Source organism: Hyperolius riggenbachi, chromosome 3, assembly GCF_040937935.1.
Source record: "Hyperolius riggenbachi isolate aHypRig1 chromosome 3, aHypRig1.pri, whole genome shotgun sequence".
In the NCBI taxonomy this organism is placed as follows: Eukaryota; Metazoa; Chordata; class Amphibia; order Anura; family Hyperoliidae; genus Hyperolius; species Hyperolius riggenbachi.
Window position 1 is genome coordinate 352,081,970 of NC_090648.1, and position 17,330 is coordinate 352,099,299.

Below are 17,330 nucleotides of genomic sequence, written 5' to 3' on the forward strand. Positions count from 1 at the left end.
AAAAAACCTTTGCATATTTAAAATCAATTTTCTCAACAACTACAGGGTCTTTTTTTTTTTTTTTAATGTTTGACTTGTACCCACTTCTCTCCTTATCATACGTAGCAATCTTGGTGACAATCGCATGCATGTGGGATTTTCTATTCGCCACTAAATTTGCGGCTTGGCTTCCTATTGGTGGAAGCTAACAGAGGCGGGGGGAGCCTGGAATCTAGGCGAAGATGCTACGAGGCTGACTGACAGCCTCACATAAATAAAGCTAGCTAGCGACATGCAGATTGTCGCTAGCCTGGTGATCTGTTAAGGGGGTGCAGCGTGGCGCAAGGGTGGTTGGCAGTGTGGCGGTACAATGACCCAAAGGCATGTCATTGTGCACATGACATGCCTCTGGGTCCTATTAAGATTATCATATACCACCTCGGGTTCTCTGTGGTTGAGGGGTGGTTAAGGTTGAGACAAAGCTAAACGGCGCAGGGAAATTTGGGTGCACCATACACTGCCAAAGACTGTAATGTGAATTACGGCTATAGCGGCACTCAGACACTGATTTGAGAACCATCAAAAGATTAGCTGCATGCTTGTTTCTGTTATTTAGAGGCTACTGCAGCCAAATAGATCAGCAGGGCTGTCATGCAACTGGTATTGTTAAAATGGAAATAAATATGGCAGCTTCCATATTCTTCTCACTTCAGTTGTCCTTTATTGGCTGCAGCACTTTGAGTCCAACAGGAGAAAAGCGCTATACAAATGGTCAGATTATTATTACTATAAAAATAGTGTAATTCGGCTGCCAGCAATAGCTATGTCTTTCCCCTGCGTCCATGGCGCTCTGGAGGGGAAATAGTAATAAATTTCGCCATATTTTGCATTTATATATTAAGGTTAGGCATCGGTAGCGGGAGGGTTCAGTGTGAGAAAAGCTGTGGTGAAATATTGAAATGTATTACCGATATTTTACTATTGTCATTTGCACTGTAAGAATCGAATAACGGTAATCTTAAAAAGATTTTCTATAAGCTTTTCTGGGCACCCAAATTTCCGTGTGCCCTTTTTTCATGTACGCTCCATCATTATACTGACTGAAAATAAAATTGAGCAACAATTGAATAGTGTATGGCCTATGACCAAGTTAATATTGTTGCCTCCACTAGTTCTATACTGTTGTGGCTGACTGTACATTTGCCACATGTCAGTATTTATTATTGCATTTAATTTTTTGCCCTACCTGCTGCAGCTGCCCATACCCCCATAATTTCTAATTATTCAATTCAACGCTGTGCCTTGTGGGAGTTTCATTGTCCTACTAATTACATTATGTTTGTTTGATTTTCTTCATGCTTGATGACGAGGATAGTAGGGAAGGGGGCGCGGCCAGATTGAGCTCCGGAACTGATACGTTGGAACCCCGTTGCTCGCCGCCAGTATAGAACCTCGCACGCCTGAACACTAGAATGGCGCTCCGCTCGCTTGTTTATTTTTATTACATTTACTATTCAGCTCAGCTGCACGAACTCACCGGACCCGGAAATCAGCAACCACGGAAGTATTCTTTTGTTATTGCTGTGTGTTCCGCCTACCGGCGGTGACGTAATTTCCAGGTCCCGGAAGTGGTCTTGTTGTCACAGTGGCTGTGGATAGTGCGTTGTGTTTTCGTGATGGAGACCAGCAACGGGAGAAAGGTTAGTGGCGAGCTTGCTATAGGGGGAAGAGGTCGTGAGATATTCCAGGTCACGTCTGTGCATATGTAAGCCAGCGCCATCTATCTTCTATACAATGCTAAGGCACTATATACTATTCCTGGAGACCTACTAAAGTTTATAATAGCACACAGAGCGCTACAACCATTTGATATTTTTCATCTTCGGTTTAAAATAACTATTCAGCACTCTGCAAATAAAAAGTAGGTGAAAAGTACTTGCTTACAAGTAGCTTAAAATGCATTTTTATTGATAAATGTGAAAATATCACCTAGGAGAATAAGTGAAGCAGATTGGGCCCAAAGGGTTGAGTCTAGCTCCTAAGGACATAACAGCCCTAGTCTTGTCAGAGAACCAGGGCTGTGGAGTCGGGGAAATTTTGGGCACCCGGGGTTGGAGTGGGAGTCGTTGATTTCATAAACTGAGGAGTCGGATGAATTTTGTACAAATTCCACAGCCCTGTTAAGTATTTGACTACGGAGTCGGAGCCGTTTTGGGTAAACAGAGTTGGAGTTGTGGTTTCATAAACTGAGGAGTTGGAGCTGGAAGATTTTTGTACCAACTCCACAGCCCTGCAGAGAACAGAATTTAGCTTGTACTTGCATAGTTGTCATCTCAACCTACGCACATGCAGCAGCATTGCATTACTGCAAACCATGTGCGGTAAAAGAGTGAAGCATGCTTCTCATTGTATGCTCAAGACAGAGTACATAGTTGGCTGCCAAGCTGGGGGCAGGCAACGAGGGAGGAGGTTTCCAAAGAGGCTGTGACTTGTAGATGTCAGATCAGATGAATTTCCCCCCCCCCCCCCCCCCAAGGTACTCTTGAACAAGCCATACATACAGGTGAACCTGGTGTGCATGTGTGTGATTTCTGTTGCAACGACACACAAGGCATCCGTAGCTGTGTGTGGCATGCTTTAGGACAATTTTACCAACAACAGGAAGTGAGGGGCTGCTCTAGTTTACTACATATCTGACTTAAAAATGTTAGTACGGTATTTGCTTTTCCACAGAGAGCCCATGCAGAAGAAGAGGAGGTTGATGCATCTGAAGATGAAGACTATGTACCCTACATTCCACTTATGCAGAGAAGACAGCAGATGGTATGTTGTCTCTTAGTTTCTTAGGAGTTGGACTATACCTTCCTAAAGCTCATAAAATCAGTTAAATCCTGTATATCTGCAGCAAATGCAATTACATGTGAAAGCAGTGCACAGTACTGATTTTCAGATTGTGAAGTAGAGCAAGAGGTTTTATTCTTTTCTGTATCGTGTTGTCATTTATTCATATTTTATAAAGCTCTATTTTCACCGTATCTAAAAAAAAATCCTTGCCAAAGTCATGTCTGTGTCTTTAAGTGTTTTAGAAAGCTGTATTACACCGATGTAGCAGTTTAAGAATGAGCGCTATTTGGTCATGCTGCTTATGTCTTGTCTGAGTCGCTTGTCCTGCAGTGTGAAGGGGAAGGAAGAGTGAAAACAGCACCTTCTGGCAGGAACTTTAGCGTTCATAGTGGGACATTTGCAGTAGGTTGAAAGTAATTCAACTCACTGGAGGGCAGGCCAAAGACATTTAGGGCTGGTTCACATTTGCTGTGACAAATATTGGCCGCTTCACAGAACACAGCATCGGATGTGTCAAAAGATCCTATGTTAGGTGTAGGATCCGTTTACACTTGGCATGTTGTATGTCTCTGTTCCGGGAATCGGAACGCATCCCGATCTGCATGATTTTTCATGACACTGCAGATGCTATGGATTCCAATACAATCATTGAAAGCCTATGGGAACAGACAGCTTTTGTTCTTGTTTGGCTGTTTTCCACACGTTTCTGACTTGCCTTGTCTTCTGTCATCTGCTGCCTTCGGTTCCAGTGCCACTGCTCAGATTCACTACAGGGAAGAAGTGCTGGTGTACTGATGGAAGCCCTAGCACAAGCATCAGGCTCCCATTGGATTGCAACACACCAGTGGGAATCCTTCCTCGGAACAGGGAGGATTCTCATTGATTCACTGAATGAGTGAACCAATAAAAATCCTCCTTGGTTTGAGGGAGGATTCGCATTGGTCTGTTGCAATCCAGTGGGAGCCTGATGCTTCTGCCAAAGCACGATCAGTATACCAGCACTTGTCCCATGCAGCAGAGCTGAGTGGCATTGAACCCGAATGCTGGTGGTAGAGGTGGACCGTACACAATAGTGAGTAATGTGAATGTTGATGGACACTGCAATGTGGCACATCGTATCCGCACAGGATATGTTATGAATGCACCTTTGTGCATCAGGCATAGTGTGGACACCTGTACATTTTTCAGCCTTCAGGAACAATCATTTTGATTGAGGAATATCAAGTATGTAAAGTCTTACACAGAAATAACGTATTGATCTTCCTGGCATAAACTCCTGAATAGGAGTAGTTAATGAATTTGCTAAACGCATATCCATGGCATCCCAACAGCCGTCCATCCTCTTGCCTAGTGTAATGAATGGGTCAGTGTAGCAAGCAGCACTGGAGACACTGAAGGTGGAAGTGATGTGGGAAGTGTTCCATTTTTTTCTCCAGATTCCTGGGTAAGCCATCGACCAATAAAATAGAGATGAGAATTCCAAGAAGTCCAGCTTATTAAGCCAAATACTGCAGTTTGTTTCCAGCAAATTGTCTCTGTACGTATTGATTTTTTAGGGTGCTACAGCAGCTGCATGATGTAATCTAAGGTATTACAAAATGACTTGTGCTGTTATATACTGTATGTTTATTTACTGAAAATAGTTACCGTACCTACTTGTGGTTTCCATTGTCTCTGTGTAGCTCCAGAAGCGACTGCAGATGCGAAGGAAGGGTGTGATAGAAGAAGAGCAGAGAGACAGTGGCAGTGACCTTCGGGGAGATGAAGATGATGTTCCCCTGGGACCCCGGTCTAATGTCAGTCTCCTAGATCAACATCAACACTTAAAGGAGAAGGCAGAAGGTTCATAAACCATTCTATTTGCATTTTTTTAATCAATACGTGCCTTATCATTTTCTGTACACTTAGCAAAGCCTGAAAATAAAATACAAATTATAGTTGTACTTCTGTGTCTTTCATAACAGCCAGAAAAGAATCAGCCAAGGAGAAGCAGCTGAAGGAAGAGGAGAAGATCTTGGAGAGTGTGACAGAAGGAAGAGGTGAGCGTTCCTCTTGTGTCTATTATATGTTCACACAATCTATTTTACATACTTTGACTGGAAGATAAGACATTTCTACATCAAAATCAGGTTTAATTCAGCAAGCCTTTCCTTGTAACAAAGGTCTTTTATGCCCCTTTTTAACTAGCAGCGCCGTCAAAGGAGATCGGCGATCCCCGGCCTCTGATTGGCCGGGGATAACCGGCATCTGATAGGCTAAAGCCTATCCCATCAGGTGCAGGACGGAAATCCGTCCTGCGCCGCTCACAGGGGGAGGGAGGGAAGGGGAAGGAGGCCAGGAAGCACTGCGGAGGGGGGCTTTGAAGAGCCCCCCGCAAGCAGCCGGCGGCGATCAGACCCCCCCCCCCCCCCCAGCAGGACATCCCCCTAGTGTGGAAAAAAGGGGGGAAGTCTGATCGGCCTGGCTGCTATCTGATCGGTGCTGCGGGCTGGAGACAGAGGTGGTTAATTAACATAACTAATGTAACTTTATGACAGTATGTTTGTTTAGGCTGAAGTTCCTCTCTAACGTGTACTTCTGACATCTTTGAGAAACTAAGTTGATAGCTTTTACGAAGTCCAAAAATACTTAATCCACAGCCACCCCGTTTAAATATCAACTAACCTCTACATGGAAAGCAAGTAGGCTTCTTTGAGACCTTGGCCTTTTTTCAATTCCCTTTTTTCCCTCTAAGTTTTTTCCTAGGTGATATTTTCACATCTTGTCAATTAACCTCCTTAGCGGTAACCCCGTGTGTGACACGGGGTAAGCCGCCGGAGGGTGCCGCTCAGGCCCTGCTGGGCCGATTTAAATAATTTTTTTTTTGCTGGACGCAGCTAGCACTTTGCTAGCTGCGCCAGCACCCCGATCGCCGCCGCCGCGCGCCCGATCGCCGCTATCCGGTGCGCCCGATCGCCGCTATCCCCCCCCCCCCCAGACCCCTGCGCTGCCTGGCCAATCAGTGCCAGGCAGCGCCAAGGGGTGGATCGGGTCTCCCAATGACGTCGGTGACGTCATCCCGCCCCGTCGCCATGGCGACGGGGGAAGCCCTCCAGGAAATCCCGTTCTTTGAACGGGATTTCCTGATCGCCTGTCGCCGGAGGCGATCGGCGGGGCTGGGGGGATGCCGCTGAGCAGCGGCTATCATGTAGCGAGCCCTCGGTTCGCTACATGATTTAAAAAAAACTGCTGCGCTGCCCCCTGGCGGTATTTTTCATACCGCCAAGGGGGTTAAAGCCTTTTAAGCCACCAGCAAGCAAATACACAGAATCATTTTGACTGTAATTTTTAACCTACCTTTTTTTCTTTTTTTTTTAAATTCCCCCCCCCCCCCCCCCCCGCCAGCCAATCACCACGATCGGCTGTCATAGGCGTCAGGCTATAAGAGCCGATCGCTCCTGTGTCTACCAGGGGGACAGCTGAGTGACCCGGCTGTCCCCAGTACAGCACTGCCTTAGACCCCAGCGATGTACATAGATATTGGCTTCACCGTCTAACAGTCTCCTAGCGGCGACTGATGACAGAGCGGAGCTCCGACATTCAAGCGGAGATGCACGCACATTGGCCCGTGGGATCTCCTGCAAGACACGCCCCCAGGACTTGACACCAGTCGGCGTTAGGTGGTCCTGGGGTAGCCACCGTGTTCATGCCAATTGGCATGACACGTTCGTTTAGAGGTTAATGCCTTTCCTATAATAAAGACTAAATCACTTGGGAAAGAATATGTAGAATAAGCATTGGGACAACCAAGTACATGGTTAAACCACGGAGATCACCATGCCATCAAATCCAATCACATATTGTAAATAACTAAATATAATAGGAAAAATAAAAAAAGGCTCCAAATTTGTCTTCGACAATGATCTCACATGAAGTCATCAGAGATTGGTCAATCTATTTTGATATCTCACTAGCCATTTTTACATGCACTAACTTAAGGTAACTTGGAACTATCATTGAACCTGTATATACATTTCCCTGCATACATTGCGGCAGCCACTACAGCTGCTTCAAACTGCCTCATCTGTGCCACATGAAGATGCAAGAAGGAGGCAAATTTATAGACAGGAAGCTAGAGAGCAGCATCCCCCTAAGGTAAGTAAATGTTCGCTGCCCCCTAAAACACAATATACAAACCTACCTTAGGAGAAGATTCAATGTATTTATTTTTTTATTCAACTTAGTTTAACACTTTTAGCCTCCCAACCCACTTCTGCCCCACAGAGATGGTGTGAGAATCTATCTATCTGTGAGCAGGAATGGCAGTGACTAACTACTACTTTCAGTAATTTTGTTTTCTATATCTATAGCCCTGATGTCTGTGAAGGAAATGGCAAAAGGAATTACATATGATGATCCAATAAAAACAAGGTAAGTCTTAAAGTGAACCTCCGGACTAAAAATCGACTCAGCAGCACTGAAAAGGCCTGGTGTTTCTTTAACAGTTTCACAGCATCAGAACTTTGTTTCTCTTATACAAGCCTCATTTTTAGCTGCACAGAAGAAAACTGCCCGGGCTTTTTTCCCCTGATGCTGTGCAAAGCATGATGGGATTTCTGATGTTGTTGTTGTCCTGCTGTTTTGGTGCAAATATTTTTTATTTTTTTTTTACATTTTGAATTTGACATTTGAAGCCTAGCGTGTGCAGCTGGGAGGGGTAATCAGGACACAGGACAGTTGGAACTGTGTCTCCTTCTCCTTGTCACCACCTTTCAACCAAAAAGATGGCTGCCCCCATGACAAAGATGGCAGCCCCATGAATCACAAACATTTGCCTGTTCTTTTAAAACAGGGTGGGTAAGAGATTATATTACCTATCTATTCTAATTAACATAACTAATGTAACTTGATGACAGTATGTTTGTTTAGGCTGAAGTTCCCCTTTAATGTCTGCTTGACTTACACACCCATTGCAGTCACAAAATGAGTGCTGCTGTGGTTACTTACAACACTCTTATTCGTAGACCACAGGCAAATAGATCAGCTTGCCAATATTGTAAAATGTCCAATCTTTATTTAGGAAAATTGAGAAATGGACGGTCAGCAATTCAGCTGTAATAGCACACACCTTTTGGAGCAAACTATGTCCCCTTACCTCGTATATGTAGGCCCTGATTTGCTATGGGTGTGTAGCCTGTGTGATCAGAAAATTTTCTTCTATTAGGTAGAAAAAGTTTTGCAAGTTGTACCAATGTCCTATTGGATGGTAGTGAGGGTTTCTAAAAGGTGAGTGAGATGACACATACAGTTATACTTACATGCAGCACTGTTTTTGTTTTTTCTCTATTTGGATCAGATGTCTGCACAAGGCTTAAAGAGAACCAGAGACGAAGCACCCTCATGTATTTTATTACATTTATCAGTGGGAAATTGACAGTAAACACCTACCCTGCTTTTAGTTTTATTCTTCTCAGTCTAATCTATCTGTTATCAACTGTGATAAGAATCCACCGACTATTCAGTCGAGGTTTGACCTGGAATCATTATAGCTGAGTCACTCTTCTGTGGAGTCTTTTCAAGCCCAAGCCTGCCACCTCCTGGATCAGATTTCCTTACTCAGAGCTGTTGACATGGGAGGGGCTGCTGCTGCCGAGAAAGAAGCTCTGAAACAGTGTATCTGTGTGCAGCCTGTCATTATCTACTGTATGCAGTTTTATTTCTATGAGAGACACTTCCTACAGGCAGCCACAAAGCATACCAGAATAATAGTTGAAAGTAGACAGATGAAAGGCTGCAGCAGCCCTGCTTGTCTATAGTCTCAGAGGCTAGACAGCACATCCAGAACAACTCATAACCCGGAACCAGAACAGGTATGAGCCGGCGGCCATATTGGATACTTCCTGGAGCAATAATGGATAAAAAAACACTCAAAAAGGCACACCAGAATGGCGAAATTATCAGGTAGAGGATTTATTCTTTACAAGCCATCAACTGATATGTTTATTTTGTGTGAATCGTTCATCTCTGGTTCCCTTTAATGGCCTGTTCTCACAGACAGCAGTGCTGAATAGTGTGCACAGCTTGGCATTACTGTGAGTCATGATGGAATCCAATTCAGTAGTCATTAAATTAGGAGCCCAGGCAGTGGCAGGAAAGAGACTGGGCAGAGCGGTGGGCACTGCTCTGTATCACTTTTAGTGTAAATGGGCTTTACCATCTCCCAATAAAGTTGAAGGAAAAATATAAAATGTCCTCACTTTTTTGGGCCTGAACACACTAACATGCTTGTATCTGCTTCTGTCTGCTTTTCAGCATTTGGAACATTGATGTGTTGCTGAAAGGTGGACAGAAGCACATGTGTGCTCGGGCCCCTCCGGGGCCTGTTTGCTCTTTACTCGCCTGTGCCTGCCACAGTGAACATTACTTGTCAAGATTTTCTTCCTATTGTATGTTGTAAAAATAAGATAGGCTGTCTGCTGCAAACAATATCAGGACTTTTCTGATCCTCCAGTTTTGTATTTGTAAATACTTTTATTAATACTAGTTATACTACTTCCTTTAGATTTCATCTTTATAAACTGTTGCATTATCCACTTACCGCGATAATTTGTTTTTTTTGTTTTCTGTGATGGATTTTCTGTATCTTTTTAAAGCAGCAGGGTCAGCCGTACTATGCCAGAAAAAAAGCACAGTTTTATAAGTAGATAACTACTTGCTTTACTTACATAACAGATGTTTTGTACTGTCCACGTTCATTTCAGTGAATTTTATATAGTAAAATAAGAGAATTCAGTTCCTGGCATTTGCCATCTTGCTTCCCTCTGACTGAAGCCAATGCTTTTTCCTCTCCTAGTATCTCTGTCATAGCTAGCTTGCTTTGTAAACACATTGAAGCACAGGCCTAGATCATATATCAGCTTCACACTGAACTACACTGAGGGCCCGTTTCCACTAGAGCGAATCTGCATGCGTTTTCTGCATGCAGATTCGCATAACCAATACAAGTGGATGGGACTGTTTTCACTTGTCAGGATTTCTTAGCGTTTTCTGTGCAGAAAAAAATCGCACGGCAGAGCCATCAGAATTCGCACACTGCAAAGCGGTGTGCGAATCGCATACAATGTAATTAATAGGAAAAACGCATGCATTTTTCTATGCGTTTTCGCATGCGTTTTTGTGTAAAAACAATGTAAAAAGCACACCAGCATTGACATGGTTAAAAATGCTTGGCCACAAAACGCGTGAAAAATTGCATCCGCATGCAAAATAGCACAAATGCGTTTTCCGCACTGGAATCGCAGCACACCAATGGAAACGTACCCTCAATCAGTGAGGAGCAGGAATGTGGGAGGGGAGATGACAAGCTTCCTTCTCTCACTCTCTCTTTGGGGATGGTGAGAATACAGCCAGGCTGACTGAGATAAGATGTATTACAGCAAAAACATTTCTGAATAGATTAGAGTGCTTGCAATGTAGGGTGAGGTTCCAGGTTGCACACTGAACACAGAGCAGTGGGTAAAAGGAATTTTATTTTGTGGCTGACAATCCCTCTTTAAAGAGAACCAGAGATGAAGCAACCTCATGTATTTTACCTTATAAATCAGTGGGAACATGACAGTAAACACCTAATCTGCCCTTTGTTACATTGTTCTCTGTTTAATTTGCCTGTTATCACCTCTAAGATAAGAATCCCGACTAAGCAGTCGGTCTGGCTTTGCTACAGAATAATTATAGCTGAGACTGTGTTCTTTGCTGTCTTCAAGTCCAAGCCTGCCCCCTGCTGGCTTTGCTCAGGAATCATTATAGCTGAGTCATTATAGCAAAGCCAGACTCAATGCTCAGTCCGGGATTCTTATCTCAGCTAGATAACAGACACTTTTAGCAGTGAGGATGGAACAGAGAGCAGGGTAAATGTTTTCTCTAATGTTCCCACTGATTTCTATGGTAAAATACACAAGGGTGCTTCGTCTCTGGTTCACTTTAAGAGCTAACATTAAAAATTACAAAAAAAGGGGTCAGGTTTCTGAATATTTTTTTTCTTATTCACAATAGTTGGCGAGCGCCACGTCATATCCTAATGATGTCTAAAGCACGCCATGAGCGTGTCTGGCGAAAATACCACATTTTGGTGGAGGGGGAAGGGATTCCGGCACCCATCAAGAGTTTTAAGGAAATGAAGTTTCCTGCTGGTGAGTATGTATGTGTGTGTATGTATATATATATTATATATTTTTTATTTTTTTTTCTGATTTATTGTTTTTCCATATGAATTCATGGGACATTGTTTTACATTTGTAATTGTGTTCTTAGCTATACTACGAGGACTGAAGAAAAAAGGAATACTGCATCCCACTCCCATCCAGATCCAAGGTATCCCCACGATGTAAGTGGATTTCTTCATACCTACATCCATAAAATGAGCTCATTTTGTAGATTGCTGATAGTCCATTACACTTCAGTCAAGAAAAGTGAACTCAAACACAGAGAAAGTCATATTTACATGTCGGCAACCTATAAATGCAGAGAAGTAACACAAATTTGCTGTGATCGCATGATCATGGCTAGCAAATCAGAGACTGACATATCTTATCACCTGACCAAACTGATCCCATGCTCCTCCATGAGTTCTACTAGACTTTTCCATCACTAATGATGAGGATTCTTGGAAACCAAGGCTTCACACTGCAGTTTTCAGCAATCTCCAGTCGCTAGCATTTTGAAAGGTGCTTTATTGTAAGCAATTTACACTGTAGTGTTTTGTTTTTTTACATTGCAAAATCGCTACATGTAGCATTTTTGCAGCAATTGCAATTCTGTACAAAATATAGAAAAGCAAAAACTCTGTAAAAGTCCCTTTAATGAAATTGCTAATTGCAAACTGCTTTTTGGTGTGAAACAGCCCCTAAAGTGAATGGGAACCGCATTTAAAAAAATGAGACAGATACTTACCCAAGGAGAGGGAAGGCTCTGGGTCCTATAGAACCTTCCCGCTCCTCTCCTGGTCCCCTCGTTCCAGTGCTGGCTCACCCGGTAGCAGTATTTGACTAAATTAGTCAAATACTGCTTTACCCGGCCGAAGGAGGCTTCAGAAGTCTTCAGGGAGCCCGAGTGCTCCCGAAGAAGGGCGACCCTGTACTGCGCCTGCGCAAGCACGCTCTCTTGCATGCTCATGCCTGTGCAGTATGGAGCCGCACGTCTTTGGGAGGACACTGCTCCCGGAGACTTCCAAATACCCTTTCGGCGGGGGATTGAAACGGGGGGAGCCAGCACAGGATAGAGAGCACAGAGAGAGGAGACGGAAGGCTCTATACAACCCAGAGCATTCCTTATCCTTAAGTATTTGCTTCATTTTTTATTTTTTTTTTAATGCGGTTCCCATTCACTTTAAAGAGAATCTGTACTGTCTGATTTGTACAAGAAAAAACATGCCAATCGAGTCCCTATGATCTCCTGGATCCCTCTTTGCCGTTTCCGCCGCTCCCCGCCGCGATCCTGGCTTTTAATCGCCAGTTTTAGGCAGTGTTTACAAACAAAAAACATGGTCATTAACCAGGAAGTGATGTTTGTTGAGAGCAGAGACCTGTCTGCGACTAATAAACAAAGCACACACACAGAGCCTAGAGGGGGCGTGCATAACTTCTCCCTATCACAGCAGAGGCAGTGCATTCCTCTCTGGGTTGAATAAGCTTGACAAAGAAAAGATTAGATATATTACAGAGACAATGCAACTAGAAAAGGCTGCTGTAATTCAGAGCACATTAGAACAGATATAGGAACTTATAGGATAGAAGAAATAAGGCTGAACATTTTGTTACAGAGTCTCTAAGATGTCCATTAATGATACAATTTAGCAAATGATCAACCTTCTGATTTGATGAGATTGGATAGAATTAATGGTGCCATTAGACAACAAGCAATTTGTTTCATCAATCTGTTTTTTGGATCGATTCCAATTGTCTTTTTTTGGATCTTCTGATCACAATTATTGGATCGGAAGTTCAATTGTTTGCTAAAATCACATTCTTTTTTTCTTTCTTTCTTTTTCTTTTTTTTTTTCTTCTTTTCATTTTTGGGCACCTTGAGAGTTTATTCATAATGTTTTATTACAAGCTTCTTATTAAAGCTCCTAAGCAAAGCTTTGTCTTGTCCTTCTGAACTTCTGAATCAAGATATCAAATATCTTTTCACAGTTGTGTAGTGAAGGGCTTATAGATGTATAAATAAGGAAGATAGATATCCTCTGTTTACATGTTTGTGTGAACTGTACTGCATGTGCTTTTGCAGCTTGTCCGGCAGAGATATGATTGGAATTGCTTTTACTGGCTCTGGGAAAACCTTGGTGTTTACATTGCCTGTTATAATGTTTTGCTTGGAGCAAGAGAAGAGGTTACCTTTCACAAAGAGGGAAGGGCCCTATGGACTCATCATTTGCCCATCGGTATGTATATCTCTTTGGATTTCTTACTTTTTTTTTTTTGTCTTAAAGTATTAATGTATTTATACTTACCGGTAATTGGGGAACATATTATTTCGACATAGCAGATTTTGCTACAGAAATCAGTAAGTAAGTAAGTTTGTACTAGAGTTGTTTGGCTACTTGGCACTATTTTTGTTGGTATTACATTATTCTAATCCCACTCCCTGCCAATGTTGGCCACTTTCTGATGCTGAGCACTTTCCACTCTAATGTTGGCACTCTTGCCAGTATTCATTTTTTTCCTTTTTTTTTTTTTTTTTTTTCGTGATGTGGGAGGAAGTGGGCAACAGCTATGGATGTTCTCTTCTGTATAACCAGGATGAGCATTATCTTTAATGGTCATTCCAAATGTTTGGCTATGGCACAGCTTACTGCAACAGTACTGCAAAGGCACTATAGGTTTCTAGATGCAAGGGATCTCCTAGCTGAAGGTCACATCCACAGGTGTCCACCACAAATACCCAGTTCACCTGACAGGGCCACGTGCCAGTACTGCCAACAGCAGCCGAGCCAATTGCTGCATTACACATAGGCTACTATGGACTTGAATAGTACTGTTGCAAAGTTATATTATCACTCTGTGTATTGATTTTGAAAAACGTTGCTCATTGGCTAATTTGAATGAAATCTAAATGCACACCAAATTTTACGTTTTTGAATGAATATCACTACAACAAAAATATTTTGTAGCTCATGTAATATCATACCTTCTGGGATGATCTACTAGTACCCTGATTTAATATTGTATACTGGCTGGAAATCTCTTGATAAAATATTGTGCAAAGTAAAGACCTTGGAGTGCTCGGCTTTCACAACTAAACTCCATAACCAAGCAATTGCGTTACCTGAGAAATGCTGAACGTCCCCCAGGGGTGTATCTAAAGGGGAGCAGCCCCTGCGACCGCAGGGGGGCCCAGAGCTGTGTGGGATACAGGGGACTACTTCCGATCAGATGTTTTTGTGGCTACACTTGTTATGGGCATGAAGATCATGGTGGCCACACTTATTTATGACCCTTGTGAGATGTGCCTCAAAGCTGAGAAGGGCAGCAAGGGGAGGCAAGGGAAGGGTGTGAACATTGAGTGGCCCCATCAAGTTTTTCTGGGAGGCCCCATGAATTGTAGTTAAGACACTCTGGCTTCCCTCGTGCAGTTGACAGTCACTATTTGTATTGCCTTCTCTTTTCTGAATGAAGTATCCATGTATTGTCCTATAATTTGCTGATCCCGTATATATTTTCTCATGCAGAGAGAATTGGCTCGTCAGACGCACAGCATTATTGAGTATTACTGCAAGTTGTTGCAGGAAGACAACTTCCCAATCCTGCGTACTGCGCTGTGCATTGGTGGCATGTCTGTCAAAGAGCAGATGGAGACTATTAAGCAGTAAGTCCTCATCCTTTACACTGACTACTAGAAACATACCATTAAATGATCTGCAGATATGTTACATCTCACTGGACAACAACATTTTGCTTCCTTAAAGGAATACTATTGATTCACATATTTTTTTTCAATTGACACAGGAATTGTTTGGGAAGTGCTGCTAAGTACTGGTGTATACATTTTAGTAGCAACTTCTTTGTTTAATGTTAGCAAAATACATTCAAAGTTTACTGACGCCAAAACTGATGGCTGACTGAGCCATGAGGAGAAGGGAAATTCCCCTCACACTTGATCAGTTAACTCTATGGCCTGGTGCACACCAAAAACCGCTAGCAGATCCGCAAAATGCTAGCAGATTTTGAAACGCTTTTTCTTCTTTTTCTGCAGCGTTTCAGCTAGCGTTTTGCGGTTTTGTGTAGCGGTTTTGGTGTAGTAGATTTCATGTATTGTTACAGTAAAGCTGTTACTGAACAGCTACTGTAACAAAAACCGCCAGGCAAACCGCTCTGAAGTGCCGTTTTTCAGAGCGGTTTGCAGTTTTCCTATACTTAACATTGAGGCAGAAACGCATCCGCAATCCAAAATCTGCAGCAGCCCGGGAGTATGCGTTTCTGCAAAACGCCTCCCGCTCTGGTGTGCACCAGCCCATTGAAATACATTACCCTAGCGGATCCGCACCCGCAAGCGGATCGCAAACTGCAGCCGAAACGCTCTGGTGTGCACTAGGCCTATGTGTAGCTCTGTGTGTGACAGAGAGAGACAGGACACAGGAGCTGCAGCTGTTGGTAGCTCTGTTTCTGACTGAAGTGTCTGAAGAGAGCAGAGGAAATGTAACTAATTCTCACAGCTTTTTCATATTGTTTTTTTGCTTTCAGAGTTTGATATGTTTGATATTTGCTTTCTGTAGTCTGATGTGCAACTCTGGCTGTGCATTGAAGCAGACACCCCTTCTGCAATTGATCTGTCCCAATATAGCTAAATCCTACCCTCAATAAATTACAGCTTTTGCCTCTGATATTTAACATGAAAAGTAGGAAAATATTTACACAGCTACTTAGACATTATTTGCACACTGTCATTTTAGAACACTTGGGGATCGATAGTATTCCTTTAAGACAAGAAGACAAGACAAGACATTTATATCGTGCTGTTCTCCTGGCGGACTCAAAGCGCCAGAGCTGCAGCCATTAGGACGCGCTCTATAGGCAGTAGCAGTGTTAGTGAGACTTGCCTGAGGTCTCCTACTGAATAGGTGCTGGCTTACTGTACAGGCAGAGACGAGATTTGAACCCTGGTCTCCTGCGTCAGAGGCAGAGCCTTTAACCATTACACTATACAGCCAGAAATGAGCAATAATAATGCACCCCTTCAAAATGATCAATAATGTAATCTCCAGCTGACTGTATCAACACACCCTACCCGACGCATGACATCAGATCTGCGGCACTCTGCAGGCCCTCCGCCCCTCCTGCATTACAATGGCGAAAAGTGTAAAATGTACTTTTATGTTAGAAAGGTATGTTAGGTGCTTTTTGATGTGGTTTTTGTGATCAGCAGCAAATCGATAAGATACAGCTAAAAGTTTTGGTGAAGTAGAAAAAAGTTTTACGTTATAATGTAAAACATTTGTGATTTGACATTTGCCCATTTTGAGCCCATTTTGAGCCCATTTGCGCTTTTAGTCCGACAGGAGAAAAGCGCTATTCAAATGTTCGGATTATTATAATATTATTATTATTATTATTCGGATTGTTGAGGAAGCAAAAAAACCTTGTTGTCCAATGTAATGGGACAACATAGCATTCAATGAAAATGTATTTTCCTACTTTTTAACTCCCATACAGTTGTCATATTTGCTTTTGTGCACAAGTAATATTGTTTATTTACAAGTTCCCAAAGCACAGTTTATCTGCTCTGAAGGCTGCCATTGCATTTTATTCAGTTGCTGTAATTCTATATTAAAATCTTCTAATGACCACTTCTGTACGGTGTATATTCTTGAAGCAGAGACAACTTCTTATCAGCACAGATAAAAATGTAGCAACTGAGGAATGTAAACAAAAGATAGTTATCTCCTCTTCAGATGGGGATCATAAGCTGAAGGGGCTTTCCACTGCAGAGCAAAGTGCTGTGTTTATCTGTTTAGATGCTGTTCTGCTACAATTTTATTTTGTTTATTTTATTCATTTTATTTTTTTTAATGGGAGGTTTAATGCTGTAAGTAATCTTTTAGAGCAAAGAAGAAATGCTGTGTTTCAAACCACTTTAAAGTGAACCTCCGGGCTAAAAATCAACTCAGCAGCACTGAAAAGGCTTTGTGTTTCTTTAACAGTTTCACAGCATCAGAAATTTTTCTTTTCTTATACAAGCCTCATTGCCCGGGCTTTTTTCCCCTGATGCTGTGCAAAGCATGATGGGATTTCTGATTTTGTTGTTCTCGTTCTGCTGTTTTGGTGCAATTTTTGAATTTGACATTTAAAGCCTAGCGTGTGCAGCGGGGGGGGGGGGGGGGTGTAATCAGGACACAGGATAGTTGGAACTGTGTCTCCTGCTCCTTGTCACCTCCTTTCAACCAAAAAGATGGCAATATCCATGACAAAGATTGCAGCCCCCATGAATCACAAACATTTGCCTATTCTTTTAAAACAGGGTGGGTAAGAGTTTAT

At 42.7% G+C, this 17,330-nt stretch overlaps 1 protein-coding gene across 1 annotated transcript in view; it reads left to right on the forward strand.

Annotated features, from left to right (window-relative positions):
• The first annotated feature begins 1,530 nt into the window (after window positions 1-1,530).
• DDX41 (DEAD-box helicase 41) overlaps window positions 1,531-17,330 on the forward strand; it is a 33,561-nt gene continuing 17,761 nt past the window's right edge. Inside the window, exons 1-9 of the mRNA XM_068277075.1 lie at window positions 1,531-1,679; window positions 2,713-2,802; window positions 4,506-4,665; window positions 4,788-4,862; window positions 7,173-7,233; window positions 10,855-10,991; window positions 11,113-11,185; window positions 13,087-13,240; window positions 14,528-14,664. Of these exons, the coding sequence (XP_068133176.1) occupies window positions 1,656-1,679; window positions 2,713-2,802; window positions 4,506-4,665; window positions 4,788-4,862; window positions 7,173-7,233; window positions 10,855-10,991; window positions 11,113-11,185; window positions 13,087-13,240; window positions 14,528-14,664 (911 nt within the window). The 5' untranslated portion in view covers window positions 1,531-1,655. The remainder of the gene's footprint in view (window positions 1,680-2,712; window positions 2,803-4,505; window positions 4,666-4,787; window positions 4,863-7,172; window positions 7,234-10,854; window positions 10,992-11,112; window positions 11,186-13,086; window positions 13,241-14,527; window positions 14,665-17,330) is intronic.